At 35.5% G+C, this 20,809-nt stretch overlaps 1 protein-coding gene across 1 annotated transcript in view; it reads left to right on the forward strand.

Annotated features, from left to right (window-relative positions):
- Positions 1-16,995: 16,995 nt before the first annotated feature.
- pkd1a (polycystic kidney disease 1a) overlaps positions 16,996-20,809 on the forward strand; it is a 155,196-nt gene continuing 151,382 nt past the window's right edge. The window contains exon 1 of the mRNA XM_059348971.1: positions 16,996-17,559. Coding sequence (XP_059204954.1) covers positions 17,282-17,559 — 278 coding nt within the window. The 5' untranslated portion in view covers positions 16,996-17,281. The remainder of the gene's footprint in view (positions 17,560-20,809) is intronic.

A 20,809-nucleotide genomic window follows, 5' to 3' on the forward strand; every position in this document is an offset into this window, starting at 1 on the left:
GCTTCTATGATCATAACATTTATCCTTAGCTTCCACAGATTTGTAACCTCCAATGTTACCTTCTTTTCCCTTCCTTCTCTGCAGGGAACATGGTTGCAGTAAGAGGATCCTTCCTCCCGGTAACTAGCCCCCCACCCCCACACTTCCTCATGCACACACTGACATGAACACACTTGGATACACACACAGTCTTTGGTTCATATCTGAGTGTCAGGTGGGTAAGGAAGGTTTATGCCCATCTCCACAACAATCCCCTGGAGTGAAGCTATCACACAGCCCGAGGGCTGACCTTACCAGCCTGTCAAAGGACATTATTGTCCTGTGGGCAGTGTGTATGTGAAAGAGGAAAACACGACTACAGAAAAAGAGAATCATGGGTTAGAATGCAGAGGGCAACAGTTTTATACTCTCCTGCCCTCAATATCAACACGTGAGAGGGGTGGTATCTGTGAGAGAAGCCTATGGCCTGGCCAGAGGCACTTCAGGAAACCAATGATTAAAATGTCTGAAAGGCAGATTAAGAAAATCCTGTTAGGAGTTGTATTAAGTATTGAGACTGTTGTCATCCCAAACAAGGCTGTACAGGTTGTCTGTGCCAACACCAAGTGACAACAACTGCAATTCCTCAAATAGCCACTTGAGGTTCCAAAATCTAGCATATCCCCACTGACACCAAAATCAATCAAATAAAATCCCTGACCATGGCAGCCTACATGTGAAATGGCTCCCAATGCTGCGTTCACTGGTGTGTGAATGAATTCCCAGTGGTGGCAGGTGGCACCAGTGTGCCCTGGTAGCCTCTAACACCAGTATGAATGTGTGTGTGAATGAGCGTAGTGTGTAGTGTAATATAAATGTTCATCCATGGCAACAACTGGAGCCATGGGAACCACTTCGACCACTTTGGGGTTAATTTTGGCTCTGAATACATCTATGGATGATGCTACACAGACTATGATTAGGATCCACATTTGCTTTCATTCATTCATAATTATGACGGGATCAAAGGAGGGTGTGAGGTGACATTGTATAAAGGGCGACAAAGGAATACGGTTAGGTTGGATGGAATGGTCAAACAAACATGGCCTTTCACCAGGGAGACTGGTGTCTTGTCAAAAGAATTTTGGGTTATTTCAACCTTATACATCAGGGAGAACAACAACCTCAAGTTCTCATTTAACCCAAATGATGATTGTTTCCCAGGTGGCAATCTCTGTGTCTGAGCATGGAGGCCACCAGGAAGTGCCTTAAGCCTGCAATTCACCGAAAATTCCAGCAGGGGGCGCTAAGTTTGGCTGCAAAAGAAATCTGCCCATTCATTTCAGTGCTAAATTTAAAAACTTCTCACTTGATTTATTACCTCAGAAAATATTTTCAGGGCCAACATTATGGTCTCAATCGCTAGTATAAAATCTTCTTCAAGACAATTTGATGTCAATAGTTCTAATAATGGCCCCATTTAGAAGAAAATAGAAGATAAAGAATCGTATGATTTGGGGCGGGGCTACCTTTGATTGACAGGTCACTGACAAGGCGAGCCGTCACCAGGAGAGAAGCAGAGCAATGCGTATCCACGGCAACGTGTCAATAAAGTTATATATAACGTTATATAGATAGAAAAGAGGACGTTTAGCGGTTTGGTCTCATAACTTTGACCCTTTCACTGTATTTTCACTTAATGACAGTTTATTTGAACGTTTTGTTCAGTAAATGTCTTGTTCAGCGTTTGGTTGGACTAACAGACACTCCAAGGAGTCGCTGCTCAGTTTTCTGAGGTAAGAAAGATACATTTAGTTTTTTTATTTTTTGCTAGCCAAAACTAACATCCCAGTTAATGCTCCAGTTAATGCTAACATGAATTAGCAGCAGCTTCTCTCAGTCAGGTTGAGGTGTAGAGAGGCTGTAGTCAGTGATCAGATCCCTCTCCTCCTCCACAGTCCAGATATGGTCTGCTTCCTGTATCACAAACAAGATGGCAACGAGTGTAACACTGAACTCGAGGCTTCCAACGGGCCACAAACCAACAGGTGACTACGTCCATTATTTATATACAGTCTATGTTGTTTCCTAAGGCTCACCAAGTAGTTCCACTTCACATATGTTTATATGTTGTATAAGTCCTTTAAGAGTCAGTAATAAAATACCTCTACAGTCTTTAACAGACCTGGGCATTGGGCGGCCCGCGGACCACATCCGGCCCGTTGGCTGTCCTTGTCCGGTCCGCATACCCAGAAATTAGAAATCAATACAACCGCAGTGCTTTTATTTTGAAGGTGGTTTACGTACCCACCTGCAAAGACTTGACTCTTAACTGATAATTTACAAGATTTATTTAAAGTCGTAGCTCCATGAACATTAAAACAAGACATTCCTTGGTCACCTTGTGAATCCACCGTAAGAGCTAACAAACATTAGCATTAGCACTGGAGCTAACAAGCACTTTTACTATAGTTAAGACAACAAATATAGACACTAATATATATGACAGAAGAAAAGCACCCGTTTCACACTGGACGGCGCCTTTTCAAAATAAAAGCATCACAACATTGAAAAACACCTAGAAAGTTTACAAACATGAAAAAACAAGCTATATAATACAAATACACCAATAGGAACCTTGCTAAAGGTTAATTATAGTTATAAATGTTATAGTGATATAGCGATTGGAGTATTTACTACTTTTGACTGCTATATTTGATTTACTCCACATTAACAGTCTTATCATAACATGTGTTGTTATCAGTAGCAGCTCAAAACCAGATAATTTACTGTATTTTATAAAGCAATTCAATTAATATTAAGCAGAATTTAGTTTTGGTCCGGCCCCCGCAACCTTCGTGGTATTGATCATGTGGCCCCTTGGGAAAATTAATTGCCCACCCCTGGTCTCTAAGGTATGAGGACATGTGGCAAACAATAGTAACCAGGAAAGGAGTTTGGACTTAAGATGCAAAATTTGAATTGGAGTAATTTATGAATCAGTTTGTGTTAGAGAAGAAAGTAGATTGTGTGAGTAGTTTGATCTGGGAATGTTGTTTTCTTGTCTCCTGTGCATGCTATGGGAAGAGTCGAATCCTTCCTGAAACGTCTCAAAGCTCTCTTCTATATTCATGTTTTACCTCCGACATTAACCAGTCAGCATGCTGATCTATCACTTTGTGTATTTTGATGTACATTTCATATCCAGGTGCAGACCATATGCCTTTAATCATTTTTATCACCAAATGAACACATTGAGGTGACTGTGCAGCCCTCTCTGAGAGCTTTCTCACTAAGTCTATTTATTTGAGTCCGTATATTTCTCATGGCTGAACTTAAGTGGCTTCTGCTCATTATTTTTATTGGGTCCATAGTGGGTTAGTGGCCTCAGACTGCAGGTAAAGCAATAACCTGTGGTCGTGACCTCTGCCTCGTTGGGCCTCCGCTCAGTGATCATTCCTCCAAAACTTTGCCAAGGTGAATAAGTTAGAACGCTCTCTCTTCTGTCCTGGACTTTATGTTTACAGCTCAATGTTTTCTCTGCCAGCTTCGAAAAAAAGTTTTACATTTTCAACTTTTTTCTCCATCTCTGATGATTTACATGACATGAAGTACCATCTTTTCATTGTACACTGTAAAAAAATAATCTGTTTAATTTACAGTAAAATACCGGCAGCTGTGGTTGCCAGAACTTCACCGTAAAAAATACAGTGAGTGGATTTTCTATTCCAAATTTAAATGGAAATATCAGCAAAAACTGTAATTTAGTCTGAATAATCCTGTTATTTTTAGGGTAATTGTGTCATTCATTCACACATCATGGTATTTCTCCATAAATTTTGCATGAAAATGTTATATTTTACCTAAAACCTGTGTGTTTCTTCCAGTTTATGACAGAAAAAAGTAAAAGTTTTGCGCTATTCTTTGATTTACGGTAATTAAAAGTGTCTAATACGGTGATATACAATTTTTCATTTTATGCCCTATTTCTGATGTATTTGACAGTGTTTTACTGTTATTTCTACAAACCTTTTTTACAGTGTAGCGGTAAGCAGATTACACATGGTCTGGTTTAGATAGAAAGTTCTTGTTAAAAACATTTTTTTAAGTATGAAATTTCAATGAATGGCTTTTTTTATCTTCACAGTTAGCAACAGCAGAATCTCCAGAACAACTGGAAGATATAAAGGCTGTAAGCTAAGTTCACATAAGCCTTTTGTGAACACTGCTTACATACAGAGAGCAGATTGTGGCAGTATAATAACTATAACTTGTCACAAATAACAACCACTACTACTGACAGGTGATTGGACAGTGTCAAGCATGGCATTTACCCTGAAGCGTATCAAAGAGGAAGGAAAGAGAAAAGGACCTGTTGTAAATCACAGCTTGCAGCAGTATTTGCTGATACGATTGCTGGATAGTAATCAGAAGAATCTGGGAGACAAGCGTCCCATTTTCTTTGAAGGAAGAATGTTAGCAAAGTGAAATCAAAAGGAAAATATTTGCAAAAAATGGTATTTAAACCATCCATTGATAGTGTTTTACTATTTATTTTTTTAATCCAGTCACTGTTGCTGCTCACAGCTTCCTCACTACTGAAACATGCTTTTTTTCCCATTGTTGTGCATTTATCTCTGTTTTTAGTGTACTGTTACAACCTGGTCTCACAGGAATCCGTGAAATAGCCACGGATTCGCTTAACTCAAATTTCCGTGAAACTGACACGGATTTGGCTACAATGCAAGTTAATGACAGTCATATCCCGTGGCTATTCCATGGATATTTGTTCCTATTGGTTTGTTCCAAGTCACGTGACTTTCAAGGTCCCGGCGGTCAGAACAAAAAACATGGTGGACAGTTCTCTCATTTTTAGTGAAAAATCAATATTTTGACTTAGTTTCTGCATAAAAATGGATTTTGATCACATTTCTAGCGAGAAATATATGTTTTATTTTCTAAATATTCACTCAGTGAATGTACATAATCACTTTGTATGTTGGAATAGCCACGGGATATTGAATTTGAGTGATTCCGTGGCTATTCCACGGATTTTGAGTTAAGCAAATCCGTGGCTATTCCACGGATTCCTGTGAGACCATGTTGGTTATTGCACATATGTATATATGTATATATATACTGTATATTATTACACTTCACTGACACTTTCATATGCTTACACTACTAGTTTTGGCATATCACTAGTGGATATATTGTCTCTGTTGTTTGTTTATGTCTTCTACACTGTTGCTCATAAAGTTTGAATAAAATATTTATTACTTCTTTCCATGAAATGATTTTGACAATGTGATTTATTCTTGACGGATAAAGTGTATATATGTATATTTATGTATATAAAACTTTATTAATCAATCTCTTCCAGACATATCACAATGAAAATGAAATCACAATTAATTAACTTTTCTGTCTGACGTTTCTGCATAAAAATGGATTTTGATCACATTTCTAGCGAGAAATATATATTTATTTTCTAAATATTCACTCAGTGAATGTCCATAATCACTTTGTATGTTGGAATAGCCACGGGATATGACTGGCATTAACTTGCATTGTAGCCAAATCCGTGTCAGTTTCACGGAAATTTGAGTGATTCCGTGGCTATTCCACGGATTCCTGTGAGACCATGTTGTAATCAGAATAATCTGGGAGACAAGCGTCCCATTTTCTTTGAAGGAAGAATGTTAGCAAAGTGAAATCAAAAGAAAAATATTTGCAAAAAATGCTATTTAAACCATCCATCGATAGTGTTTTACTATTTATTTTTTTAATCAAGTCACTGTTGCTGCTCACAGCTTCCTCACTACTGAAACATGCTTTTTTTCCACTGTTGTGCATTTATCTCTCTTACAGTGTTAATCATCTCCTTTTGACAGGAGATGCCTTCTTCTTCTTCTTCTTCTTCTTCTTTACCTCTCCTGGTTTCTATCACTATCATCATCATTTTGCCACCTCCTCATCCCGTCCTTCAGCCTTCAACAGCAGCTCTTCATTCCTCTACAACATGCCTCCATCTCCCTCAGCCTGTCCAGACCCTAGACTCTATAAATCAGGGGTCTCAAACTCGCGGCCCGCGGGCCAATTGTGGCCCTCGTGATGATATTTTGTGGCCCCCACCTTGATATGAAAGTTTAATGTGAGTTTTATATGAATGGCACTTTGCTGTGTTGTGTGTGGAAGGTCCCTTTAATTACTTTTCTTGGTAATTTTGTGTCTTTTTTTAGTAATTTTGTGTCTTTTTTTAATAATTATGTGTCTTTTTTAATAATTTTGTGTCTTTTAAAAAAAATTATTTTGTTACTTTTTGGTAATTCTGTGTCTTTTTTTGGTAATTTTGTGTCTTTTTTAAAATAATTTTGTGTCTTTTATGGTAATTCTGTGTCTTTTTTTGTCATTTTTGTGTCTTTAAGTAATTTAGTGTTTTTTTCAGTCATTTTGTGTCTTTTTTTAAATAATTTTGTGTCTTTTTTGGGTCATTTTGTGTCTTTTTTTAAATAATTTTGTGTCTTTTTTGGGTCATTTTGTGTCTTTTTTAAAAATAATTTTGTGTCTTTTTTGGGTCATTTTGTGTCTTTTTTTAAATAATTTTTGTGTCTTTTATGGTAATTCTGTGTCTTTTTTTGTTCATTTTGATACTGCCTCCAGCGGCCCCCAGGTAATTTGAGTTTGAGACCCCTGGTATAAATGGTCCAGACCTCCTATTCTCCCTCCTGCATGCTCTCCTCCTCACCTCCTCCTCCCCTCCTCTCTTCCTGTAGCCCTACAATAACACAGACGGAGGCCTCAGTAAGTGCTGTTTTCCTGGCCGGGCTGGAGGACCCTCCCCATAACCAAACAGGAGCCGAGCTCATTTTACCTTCACCCGGCCCAGACTGGACCAGTCCAGGTCAGACAAATACAAAAAACATTTCATAGCTTCTGTCTATAATGGTCCTCCTCAGGTAGACACCAACCCAACATCTCCAGGACTCCCTGGTTTATGTATGTGGGGTTAGATCAGGACAGATAACAAGCTGGCCAGTATGGTTCTGGTACCAATATGAATTTGAAAATTATATTTATTGGATTTTTAGAATTAACATGACACATACATCAATGAGGGTTTACATGCCCACATTCTTAGATAAAAAACAAAACAGACAAGACAAATTACCACTAAAACAAAGAACAAAACTAACTGAAACAACAACAAAACAATAGATACAATAATAATAATAATAATAATAATGGTACCAATATGAATCCCAGTAAATATCCATCAGGACCATAGACTGTATAAAATCAGGACACATCTTTTTTAACTTTGAAGTTTGACGTTTTTTTTATTTTGCACAATAAAAAGACAAAAACAAAATGATAAAGAAATAACAACAAAAGGAAGGTGCAAGAATCCCAAAAGGGCTTATACAGGCCTCTACCTATATTAAAATTAAAAACAAGTAACTATGAGATAGAAAAAATAATAATTACCATGAAAATAAAGCAAAATTATAAAAATATTAAGAAGTTAAATAAAACAAAAAAGTGTAGAAATGTGTGCATGTTTGTGCATTCACTTCCCATGTTATTTCATGCTGGCTGTGTTTGAATATCTTTTTTATTACAACAGACCATTGTATCCATTTTTCTTTTCATACTTTATGAAGAAAATAGTTTTTGTATTATTACATCAAGTTTACACACATGGGTCAAAAATGACCTTGTGCATTGTAAGCATATGATACAAAAAGTGATTCACTAAATTAACAATGTGAGTATATGTGTAACTATGTTTGTCTTATTTTGAAGGTTTAACTTTAAAAGAGCTGTTAGAACCACCAGATTACATTGGAAAATCACATATTTTAACATTTGAGACTCATTAGAGCCACCAAAGAATAATTTCCGTTGGAAAAACACAAATATTAACTATCCTATTTTGTTAAATTGGTGTCTTCTTTGTGAGGTTTTAAATTGGTGATTCTTTGATGCACAACATGGGGCAAAATGACCTTGTGCATTAGAAGCATAGTGATAAAAAGGGGGGGGGGGGGTTTATTCAAAATGTAAGAAATGAAAACAAAAAATTAGGATGCATGATGATCAAAAACAAGTTATTTGAGGAAAATCTGCAAGACTGAATGATGAAATTAATTTATTGCAAAGATATAGAACATATAAACCTAGTTGGGTCACTTTAGACCATGTTGTGCATCAAAGGGTTAAGAGAGTAAAACTGTATTGGGCTATCAAATTAATCATTCCAGAGTATTGAACTTCTGTATTTTAAGGAGAATTGCCCGAGGGTAGAACGATAATGAGGCAGGTGAAGTCTTGTTAATTGTCTAGTATTGTTCTTATGTAATTGTGAGTTGACATGGAAATATTCACTGAAAGCTTAAGGAATGGAATTTGGACTACTTAAAGATAAAAATGCATATATTGATCTGAAAAAATGTCATTATCAGTTCTAACAAATCTTTTATGAACGAAATAAACTTCCGTCATTCACCTTTTTTCTAGCACCATCAATAAGCCAGAATTTGAATTTGCTCAATACTCACTTTAAATAGTTTATGTCCAAATTCCTGCAGAACTAAATTCATTTCAGTAAAACTTTTTCTAAAAACTTTTTTAAAGTATCTTTTGTAACACCTTTACCTCTTTATCTCTAACCGTAAGGAAGTTGTCTTGTTGCCTAAACCTCCAAAAACTGCAAATATTTCACAACCTTAACGACATGTTTAAAGTGAAAATCTTATGAGGACGGTAAAGGTGATATTTTTGCAAATAGGTCCTGTAGGTCGTATTTGAGGCTAGGAACAAAAGTTTGGTTTTATGGTTTGGAGGACCTGTTCAATAAATAATTATCTTTACTGCCTATCCATCAGCCTCAGCTGTACTTTGTGTTTAGTGCTAAATTAAGATGGTGAACCTGCATTATGCATCTTTAACATGATTAGTTTTTAATGTTAGCATTGTTATTATGTTTGCAAACTAAATGAAGCCTGAACACAGAGAGCTCAGAGAACAGCTAACACTGTTGCAATTAATTCAGAAATTGTCATTTGAAAAGCAGAATTTTGTAAAATAATGACATGATTTGCAACAGCAGCTTATTTGATTAAAGCTAACCAACCTGAATCCTTCTTTCTCTCCCTGTTCACGCGCTAACACCCTCAGATTGTCTCTACTTGACTGATGATAGTAATTTTCTGCCTTTATGTAATGTTGGTTTGTGACGCCCTTTGAGACACTTACTGTAATTACGGGTCATGTAATTAAACTTGACATGGATTGTCATGACCATTGTGTAAATTCCCTCCCTCGTTGCCCGTTTCACTGTGAAAGTAGAAGAATCTCTGAGTGTGAACAGGTTGGAGAGGCTGCTCTGCTTCTAGTCATGCATGCTCCAAAGAAAATGAAGATAATCTGATGAGAAAGTATCTTCTCAAACACCTGTCACCAAATTAATAGAAAATTGTCCTCCCTCAATTAAATATTCACTGTAAACAAGCTGTCTTAGGTAGAATAAGGCATCAGTCATAACTCATTTGCCATATTGAACTCTTTGATTTCCTTCAAGCCATCCATCCATATTCCTCCATTTATCCTGGCTGGGGTCAAGGGTCAGCATGCTGTCAGGTGTTTCAGACGTTCCTCTCCCAGAAACATCTTCAGCTCTTCAGCTCCGGGCGGCCCCGAGGCGCTCCCAGCTCAGAGGAGAGATCTAATCTCTGCAGCGTGTTCTTGGTCTATCTTGGAGCCTCGTACCGGTTGGTGAACCCAGAACTCTCCTCACATGAAGGAGACATACGCATCCAACCTGGTCTCACAGGAATCCGTGAAATAGCCACGGATTTGCTTAACTCAAAATCCATGGAATAGCCACAGAATCACTCAAATTTCTGTGAAACTGACACGGATTTCGCTACAATGCAAGTTAATGCCAGTCATATCCCGTGGCTATTCCAACATACAAACTGATTATGTACATTCACTGAGTGAATATTTAGAAAATAAAACATATATTTCTCACTAGAAATGTGATCAAAATCCATTTTTATGCAGAAACTAAGTCAAAATATTGATTTTTCACTAAAAATGAGAGAACTGTCCGCCATGTTTTTTGTTCTGACCGCCGGGACTTTGAAAGTCACGTGACTTGGAACAAACCAATAGGAACAAATATCCATGGAATAGCCACGGGATATGACTGTCATTAACTTGCATTGTAGCCAAATCCGTGTCAGTTTCACGGAAATTTGAGTGATTCCGTGGCTATTCCACGGATTCCTGTGAGACCAGGTTCATGCATCAGGTGCCCAAACCACCTCAACTGGTCCAATTTAACGCAAAGGAGCAGCAATTCTACTAGGAGCTCACTCCAGATGTCCGAGCCCCTCACGATGGCCCTCATTTGTCAAACCAGCGTACGAGAGAAAGTGAGCGTAAAGTGGGCGTACGATCATTTCTAGGCAAGGCTCGGCATTTATCATTGTGGACATGAGCGGAGGGTACGATCAGATCTCAGTCTGCTCTCAGCTCGTCTCAGCTGAGTCTGAGAATTGATCTTAGACTATAGTATCGATGTCTGGAGATGATAAAACTCTGTTGTGTTTTGATTTTTAATGGTGACAAAGCAAAACATGTTTAGACTACATTATTTATCATTAAAACATAATCCAAAAATAAATACGCCCTGTGATCGTGAAATTATTTAAACAGAATACCAGCCGAGGATATTAAATGTCTCTTAAATGTTAAATCTTCTGCTGTTTACTGTTATTATTATTATTATTATTATTATCCAGCTGGACACCAGCGGTTCTGACCCAATAGAAACATTTCCAATCTGCCACACGCTCCTCTGACTGGGACATCATTCTTAGTAAATGTAAAGAGGTCAATAATATATCTCCATCATAAAAATAGCAATATTCAGATTTAATGGTCCGCTACTCTGCTGACAGCACCACTGATTTCCTTCCTTTTCACTTTTTATGCTGCCAAACAAAACCAGTTTGTTGTGTTGCAGCTGTTGGACGTCAGCGTTTCACTTTCTGACTCTGAGAAATTCCTCTTCTTTTGGATTAAAACTTACTTTCAAACATTGTTTACCTCCTTCAACCAAAGAGCTGTGGAAACTTTTAAGTCCGTGCTCTGAATGTAAAATATTCACTGAACTTGTTTGAGTTTATAACTATAAGTACTTTTATTTCATAAACCTCCGTCGCTGCCACACCAAACCCGAGAACTTGCAGTGCTAGCTGCACTAATGGTGCTAACAATGCAAACAACAGCATCACTGCTAGCAGAGCATCAGTACTAATGTGGGTTAACTCACATTCACTGGGGAAACCTGGCCGACAACACTGTACCATCATTGTGGATCAGAACAGCCTTGTTAGTGGTGCTAACAGCGCTAACTGTGCTAACAGCGCTAACTGTGCTAACAGCGCTAACTGTGCTAACAGTGTTCTCGCCAAAGCCAGGTTGTTATCAACTCATAGGCTCATACTGTGCTTCCACAGAAGTTTAATTTAAATCCCAAAGTTTCCAAAAATATAAAGTAAATAATTGCATCAACAGTATTTCCATTTGATTGAAAGGTGCAGCCATAAATAGCATTGGTTTGAATATTTCAACCAGTATGAATATCATACCGCTTCAAGTGTTAGAACATACTGAAACACAATATATGGGAAAACAAAGTCTGAAATAAGATGCTTGAAAACTAAACTATGTTATTTGCAACTGCATTATATTACATGTGAAATTTGAAATGATACCAATTCATTATAGTGAAGTTGCTCACTATGAAAACCATTTGAGTTATTTGGCCTTTTAACACATGCTGCTCTCCCATTCACACGTTTTGCTTCTGATGTAGTATGAACTCTGCAATGAAATGCTGCCAATGAAGATAAGAGAGTGCAAGAGTTCTAGTGGGACTCTTTTCTTTATTCAGACCAGCAGATGCCTGCAGGGCGGGAGGCTCAGCTCGAGCCAAGTCAAACAAGCAGGAAACACCTCCAACACTCCAACACGTGCCCTGACTGCTGCAGGAAACACTGCAGAGAGAGAGAGAACGAGGCTGAAAGTAAAATAAGAAAGAAGTGAATTTTGCAGCTGTCATTTCACAATCAATTCGCAGCAGCAGTGTCATTTCATCACTTCAGTGAGATGAAGAATTTCACATCTCTTTGGGTGAAGAGGCCGTATCAGCAGCAGTCACTGGCTGAGATGAAGGCTGTTTCATAGTGATCCCTTACTTTTCACCTTAAAAATTCATGCATTCTTGTACTTTGATTTCTTTTTTTTATCTTTTCAATATTTTCTGAATCTATCTATGCATAATGTAGGCTGTGGTTAAGGGGGACAACTTTCATCTTCCGACAGGTAGCCCAGACATATTCACATGCAGATATAGCTCACGCTGCTTTTGCAAATTTTTTAATTGGATGTGCCGCTAATACATCAATAGACTTGACTGAAGTTGAATTGATCCGGCTCAAACTGAATTTATAAAGATTGTATCTACACTTGGCTAAACTCAACTCATGCTGAGTTTTTTGGGTGGTTTTTTTGTGTCTTTCTTCACGCCCAGAGACAGACTTCCTGAGAAAGATGAAGAGTGACCTGCCAGCTGAAAGACGTCCATCACCTCCTCCAATGCGTGTTTGAGGACAGTGAAGGGGGGAATAAAAGAAAATTCTCAAAATATATGACACAAAGTGTTGTTTTTTTTAAATGAACAGCATTAATATTGTTAATTATGATGTCTGTTGTTGTAGAGAAGACTTAGCTTACCAACAACAGTTTTCCAAAGTGTTCCCAAACTCATGTAATAAATAATAATGAAAGTTTTAATTGCAGTGCAGGTCATAGACATCCAATGTTGGTTTTTGGCCTTGAAACCAAGCACAGTTTCATCAAACATGACATCATCCATAGCAACACGGCCCTTTCTTTAAGTTTAAGAGTTCGCCCAGTTCCTTAGTAAAAGTTTGTCTCAGCCGCTTTGTGAATAGGTTTGAACAGGGAAACTCTTAGCGAGGACCTTCTAGTGGTAGTTAGGACTCCTACAGGGGGAACCAGACCAGATCACAACTTTATATATGGCTGACTGCGTTTGGTCAATGTGATTTTGCAATTTTGTGCACTGTAAAAAAAAATCTGTTTAATTTACGGCAAAATACCGGCAGCTGTGGTCGCCAGAACATCACCGTAAAAAATACAGTGAGTGTATGTAAATGTATATATCGGCAAAAACTATAATTTATACTGAATAATCCCATTACTTTTAGGATAATTGTGTCATGGTGGTATTTCTCCATTAACTTTACATGAAAAATTTATATTTTTACAGCAAAACTGTGTGTTTTCTACAGTTTATGACAGTAGAATTTAAAGTTTTTTTACTATTCTTTGATTGACAGTAATTAAAAGAATCTGCTATGGTGATGTACAATGTTTAATTTTACGACCTATTTCTGATGCAACATGACAGTTTTTTACTGTTATTTCATTTACATTTTTTACAGTGTGGATAATGAACTGCCGGTTGTACAAACAGATAATAATATGCTTAATGATATAATTAATCCCTTGTCTGTCATTCACACGTCTCACCGATCAAACAGGATTCCATTCAGTTAAATGCATCAACCCACATTAAGGGCGTGATACTCTTTTTACACGCCAAGTCTATTTTATTTTATTTTTTTGTAAATTGTATTTATGCAAAGTTTTGGATATATACAGACACATACAGTACAAGAAACATAGAAGAAAACAACAGAGAAAAAAATAAATAAAATAAAAGTAAACAAACATAAAACAAAACAAAAGCAGCAGACCACTTACTCGTTAACGTAAAAAGAAAATGTGCACAAAAACATGTCGGTCCAACAAAATGCCCCCAATTGTCCGCTCATATGAAACCAAGTCTATTTTTGTGGCGTTTAGTGAAACGTTTTTTTATCTTCCATCCACATGAATTGTTCAACAATTTGAACACATGATGCACTGTTATCAGAGTTGTTGTTCAGGGTGGCAGCACTAGTATTTGCATGGTTTTATGGATGAATAAATTGAACTTTGGCCCTTCAGCAGGCTGAGTTATCAAACAGCAGGTATAAGGACCCTCAGGGCCCCATAATTATATTGATATTCATTGGATGTCAGTTGGTTTTGCCAACCTAATTGGTTTGTAATTAAGTGCAAATGTGGTCAGGGACATGAGTCTACTACTACTACTGTGGGTTATCAGTTGAAATGTTAAAGGTCGTAGTATTATTAGCCTATATACCTGTCTCACATATTCATTTCTAAAGATAACAGTCTCACCAGGCATGTGTCTAACACATATGTAATTAATGGAATAACACTTTTTTTCCCTAACACATAAAGCAAAAAATAACCATGATAATAAGAAAGAAGACCAGGAATAATATTTAGTAGATAATTTATATTATTTCACTTTTTCTACATATATGTAAATGAAACACATAATAACACAACTAATTAAAACTCCGGGGTATTTACCGTTTACATCCAGTAATACATTTCATTTTACTTTAGTAAGCAGTAGTATACTTAACACTTCAATTCATAAGTTCAATTTAAATATACATTATACATCACTGATGTTTTCATGTTGAAACCTAATCCATTTATCCCATTTTCTGTTAAACTCATCTTCCTTCAATCTTAGAGAACAGGTCATGTTTTCCATTATGAATAACTCCTGTACGGTTATTGCAAAAGGGAATATTTTAACAGATTGGAAAAAATGTTCCTTCTTTCAAAACCTGGCTATCAGAAATAACCAACTTATTACATATGGAAAGAGTTCGATATAGTGTTTCTGTCAGCCATGCACGCTTTGACAAAATGTGGCAACCATTCCTGTCCTATTATTATTATTATTATTATTATTGTTATTATTATATCTATCCAGAATGACCCAACGTGCTGGTGTGTGTGTATGTAAGTTTGTACAGATGTATATATAGACCAGCTGTTCTCAACCTTGGGGTCGGGACCCCAATTGGGGTCGCGAGATGATTTCTGGGGGTCGCCAAATCATTTTGGAAGTCAGCTCTGTCTCCACTGTGTTAAAGTGTTCATGTGTTAATGTGTTTTAGTCTTTTTGGTCACTTAATGTCCTTTTTTGGTCATTTTGTGTTTTTATTTTGTCATTTTTTGTCTTTTTTGGTTATTTTGTGTCTTTTTTTGATGATTTTGTGGTCAATTTGTGTCTTTTTTTGGGGTCAATTTGTGTCTTTTTTTGTGGTCAATTTGTGTCTTTTTGGTCATTTTGTTTCCTTTTTTTGTCATTTTGTGTCTTCTTTAAGTCATTTTGTGTTTTTTGGGGAGTTTCTTTTTGGGGTCATTTTGTGTCTTTTTTGGTCAATTTGTGTCTTTTTTGGTAATTTTGTGTCTTTTTTTGATGATTTTGTGGTCAATTTGTGTCTTTTTTGCTCATTCTGTGTCTTTTTTTGTGGTCAATTTGTCTCTTTTTGGTCATTTTGTTTCCTTTTTTTGGTCATTTTGTGTCTTTTTTTAGTCATTTTGTGTCTTTTTTGGTCAATTTGTGGCTTTTTTGGTCAATTTGTGTCTTTTTTTGGTAATTTTGTGTTTTTTTTGGTCATTTTGTTTCTTTTTTGTGTGATCTGAACTGTGTGTGTGAGATTGTGTTCAGTGAGTGGGGGTCACGGACAACATGCATGTTAAATTGGGGGTCGCGACTCAAAAAGGTTGAGAACTACTGATATAGGCTTACCGCTTACGTCCAGATTCAGTGGCTGGCGCCGATTGTACAGTATTATATTGCTTTGAATCCTATAAGAGAACATTTTTCTTTTGTTTATCAGAATTATTTTGTTTTCGTTTTGTTTGTTTGTTTGTGTTTTTGCTTGTTTTCCCCATGTCTTTATCCCTGAGGGTGGGGGTGGGGGCTGTTGTTTCCCTTGTAGTTGTGATGTATGTTTATAAAACTGAAAACTTAAAAAATAAAATATAATATCAATATAAGCTCAGTGATTTTCTTCCTTTAACACCACATCAGTTATATTCCCTAAGTATAAAACTAAACATTTAAAAACATAAACAATTATTTAACATTTTGATTTATATTTCAATGGTATTTACTGTTTATCAAGTCAAGTCAAATATTATTTATAGAGCACATTTAAAAACCACCTCAGTTGTACAAAGTGCAGTACAGTTATTAAAATACAATTTAAAAAAATCATACAAAAATATAGTCATAAATAAAAACAATGAAAACAATAAAATACTAAAAACAAGAAAAGAAAAAAAATAGTAATAAAATAAAATAAAATAGTAATAAAAACTCAATCTAAAATGTTTATGTTCAGTATGAGAGAGAGTTGAATATTTGGCTTTTACATAAAACATTAAAATAAAGAAATAAAGAAGCAGTGATGCTAGGTATAAAACTCAACATTTAAAAACATAAACAATTATTTAACATTTTGATTTCTATTTAGATTGCATTTACTGTTTATCAAGTCAAGTCAAATATTATTTATAGAGCACATTTAAAAACCACCTCAGTTGTACAAAGTGCTGTAAAGTTATTAAAATACAATAATAATAAAAAATCATACAGAAATATAGTTATAGGCCTAAATAAAAACAATGAAAACAAGAAAATACTAAAAACAAGAAAAAAATAAAATAGTAATAAAAACTCAATCTAAAATGTTTATGTTCAGTATGAGAGAGAGTTGAATATTTGGCTTTTACATAAAAAATAAAAATAAAGAAATAAAGAAGCAGTGATGATGATTTTTAATTTAATTTATTTTATTTTATTTTATTTTATTTATTTATTTATTTTTCTTCCTGTCTGTTTTTGGTGTCTGTCTCGGTTGTTTGTAAGTGTCTGTATTATATGTTGAAAAATTAAAAATTAAATAAATACTTTAATAAAATAAAAATAAAGCAGCAGTGATGGAGCTGGAGCAGTGGTGGCGGCTCGGGGAACTGCAGTGGAAAGAGGAGGAGGAGAGAGGAAGTTCTCCAAAACTTTTTTTCCCCTGAAAGGATTGTGGAGAAGCTCCGTTAGATTTTCAGAAGAAGGGGATCCGAGCAGAAGAAAAGAAGAAAACGCAAAGGAGATAAACGGCGTCACCAAGTTCTTCCCTTCTTCTCCTCTTATGAAGAACAGGACGCGCCTTAGTTAGTCAGTCAGTGTTCCTCTTTGTTCTGTGTTTGGTTCCCTCCACTCTGAGGACTTACACCATCAGAGGCGATGAGATGTGAGTAAGCTATGCCTTGTGGAAATGGACAGACTTTATCCAAGCGAAAACATGGCGTCTGCGTCCCGAGGCTCCGCTTCTTCTCCGGTCTGCTGGTGGCGCTCTGCGTCCTGGAGGCGTGGGGCTCCGGGCCGCAGGGGGACTGCGGGACTTGCTGCACTCCCTGTCCCGTTAACTGCAGCTGCGCGCCGGCGGGGCCCCTGCAGCAGTCCTGCGTCGTCAACTGCTCCAACATCGGGCTGGATAAGGCCCCAGCAGCGTCAGAGGTCCCGCTAAACACCAACGTGCTGTAAGTACAAGCAGCAGGAGCAGGACAGGGATGTCCAGTTATGGAGCCAGTTTAACCAGATTTTAATGGTTTGAATAGTTTTTTTTTTTTTTTTAACCCTATAAAGCCTGAAACATTAAATAATTGCCAGAATTTTTTTTTTTTTTAAACTTGAGTGTTTATTGAACCTGCTGACAGATAATTAAAAAAAAAAAAAATCCAAAAACAATAGGGATATATGATTCTAATTTGTATCATATTTGATACATCAGTTCTTTTTGTGCAATTTGTTGCTCACAGTTTGTTCTTCTTGAACTAACAAAAACATATAAAACCCAACATTTTTAACCTTTTAAGGCTTTACTTTCTTTTAACATTTTCCTCAAACATGCAAAATATTTTTTTCCATATAACACAACATCATACATCTGCTGATATGAAGTTTTCATGCAGCAATGACTGATCCACCAGTGGAACCTGCATATAATTTTTGCTATATCTTGTATTTTTGTGCAATTTGTTGCTCAGTTGTTGTTTTTTTCAACACATGTCAGGTTTTTCAGGAAAAACATATCACACTGATAATGTATAGGTCTCAAAAACTTGTGTATCAAATATGATACACTTGGCTTTATAGGGTTAATATATATATTTTTTTATTGATTCACAGTTGCAGTAAACAGTACAATCGAAGAGACATATTTTCATTTTCTTATATAACCCAACACCCATTCCACTCCCCCAGAGACCTTTACATCGTTGTATTAATAGGTTAATACACCAGATCAGTTAAGACAACAGTGTGTAGAAAAAAAAAAAAATAATAATAATAATAATTAAAAAAAATATATATATACACACACCCATACATAAAATATATATAAAATAATTAAAAAATAAGAAAAAAAATTAAAATAAAACATACATATATATACATACACATACACACATACATATACAAATATATATATATATATATATATATATATATATATATATATAAGAAAATACATATCGACATATATACACACACCCATACATAAAATATATATAAAATAATTAAAAAATAAGAAAAAAATTTAAAATAAAACATACATATATATACACATACACACATACATATGCAAAAAAATATATATATAAGAAAATACATATCGACATATATACACACAAATATACACACACCATCCATATAAAACATAGTGTAACATAGGTTGTTTGCTGCCTCAGCATTTGAATAGTTTTAACTTACTAAATAAATGTTTAAATCCTAACTTGGTTCATTCACTTGAGTTTGCCAATACGCCAAGCAAGTAATAGAGTACTTCTTATGTTTACAAATACATATTTTTTATTTTTTACCTAATAGATTTGGTAACACTTTACAATAACCATCATTTATAAATGGTAAACAGATAGTTTATTAATGTTTAATCATCATTTATAAACCATATATAGGCAATTTATAATGGTAAACAGAAAATGTACTAATGTTGAACTATAATTCATAAAAGCCAAATAGATGGTATATTAATGTCAGTTTATAGTTACTTTACCATTAACAAACAATGACACTATAATTATTAGTTTATTAATAGTTTTGCACTCATTTTAACATTTTTAACACCATATTAAGTTTGTTAATTCATATACCGAAGAAGAGAAATTGGTTGAAAACATTTAAAGATTAAATATGTATAGCACTTTGTGAATGGTTAATAATTGGTCTATAAACCATCTATAAACACTAGTTAGTTGGTTATTGTAAAGTGTTACCATAGATTTTTTATTTTTTTTGCATATTGATGGTTGTTTACCATGTGGTGACCAATAATCCAATCCACTTTATTTATAGAGCACAATTTTAGCACACACCAGATTTCCAAAGTGCTGCACAGCAATAAATAGATAACTCAAAACAAATAGATGAATTATGTATGTATGTATGCATATGTGCTTTTTCTTCTGTTTTTAGCTGTTTTTTCCTTTTTTATCCTTTTTATAATTAGACTGTTATGCTTTTAACCTGTAGCACTTTGAGATTTCCTCTAATGTAAAGTGCATTACAAATGAAATGTATTATTATTTTTTATTATTATTAAATAAAATAAAATAAATAAAATGTACCGCCCACACAAAGTAAAATATGCATGTATACAAATAAAAGCATAAAATCATAAAATGATAAAATCAACACTCTAAGTGGTGACCAATAACAAGCTGGTGAACCATGTTATGATTCAAACCACATCACTCTTTTTTTCTTTCTTTTTTTTGCATCTTCAAAAATAATAGAAAGATGTTTATCTAAATGCCCAATTCTGTTTTATATGTGGCGTAGTTTTTGTTGTTGACATGCCTGGAGTCAAAATCGATCAATAATGGATCGGTTGATTGACAGCATATAAATCTGTACCTATTATAATAATCAATTAATCATGAATCATTAGTGATGCAGAAAAGCCAAACATATTCCTGGTTAAAGCTTCTTAGATGTGTGTGTTTTAACTGCTTTTATGCAGAGCCATCTCTATGTTTTGAAGTGTATTTTTCATTAATTTTCTAAGAAAATTATTGTCAGATGAGAAAATAATCAAAAGAAGCATTTGTTGCAGCCGGAGCCATGCATATGCACTCTGACAGATGTGTCCATTAGATTAATGTGGCTTTGAAACCCTTTGCACGTAAACATACAGGAAGAAAATATCAATTATATTTCATGAAAAACAGAGATTTGTCCACACAGAAGATAATGATAAAAAAAGAGTTGAACTTTCTCTGCTTAAAGGTTTAACCTTTCTTTTGAGTGTGCACCGCGGGCTTTTGAAGGCCAGACTGCTAGTGACAGTGTGTGTGTGTGTGTGTGTGTGTGTGTGTGTGTGTGTCTCAGTTTGGTAGTTATGGAGTTGGTCACCAGAGAAATGAACTTGGTGTTTGTGGTGCAGATCAGCCTGCAGCCTCTGGTGCTGCTGCAGCGAGAACATTCTGTTCTGCGCCGACGGAAGACATATGTTATCAATTATTTATTTCCCCTCACACTACCTTCTTTTTTTTACGTTACAGATTGACTCTATACAGCCAGGACTACAGTCAATGCACATTACTGTGCAACATGCTCGCTTTAAGACACTCAACCGAACATGAATATCATTTAAATTAGTTTTTTTGGAGCAATTAAAACTATTCTTGTTTAACCCTATAAAGCCTGAACCATGAAATAATTGCCAGAAAATTCAATTTTTGTAAAAACTGAGTGCTTATTAACCTGCTG

This window comes from Centropristis striata, chromosome 1 (genome assembly GCF_030273125.1).
Source record: "Centropristis striata isolate RG_2023a ecotype Rhode Island chromosome 1, C.striata_1.0, whole genome shotgun sequence".
Lineage (NCBI taxonomy): Eukaryota > Metazoa > Chordata > Actinopteri > Perciformes > Serranidae > Centropristis > Centropristis striata.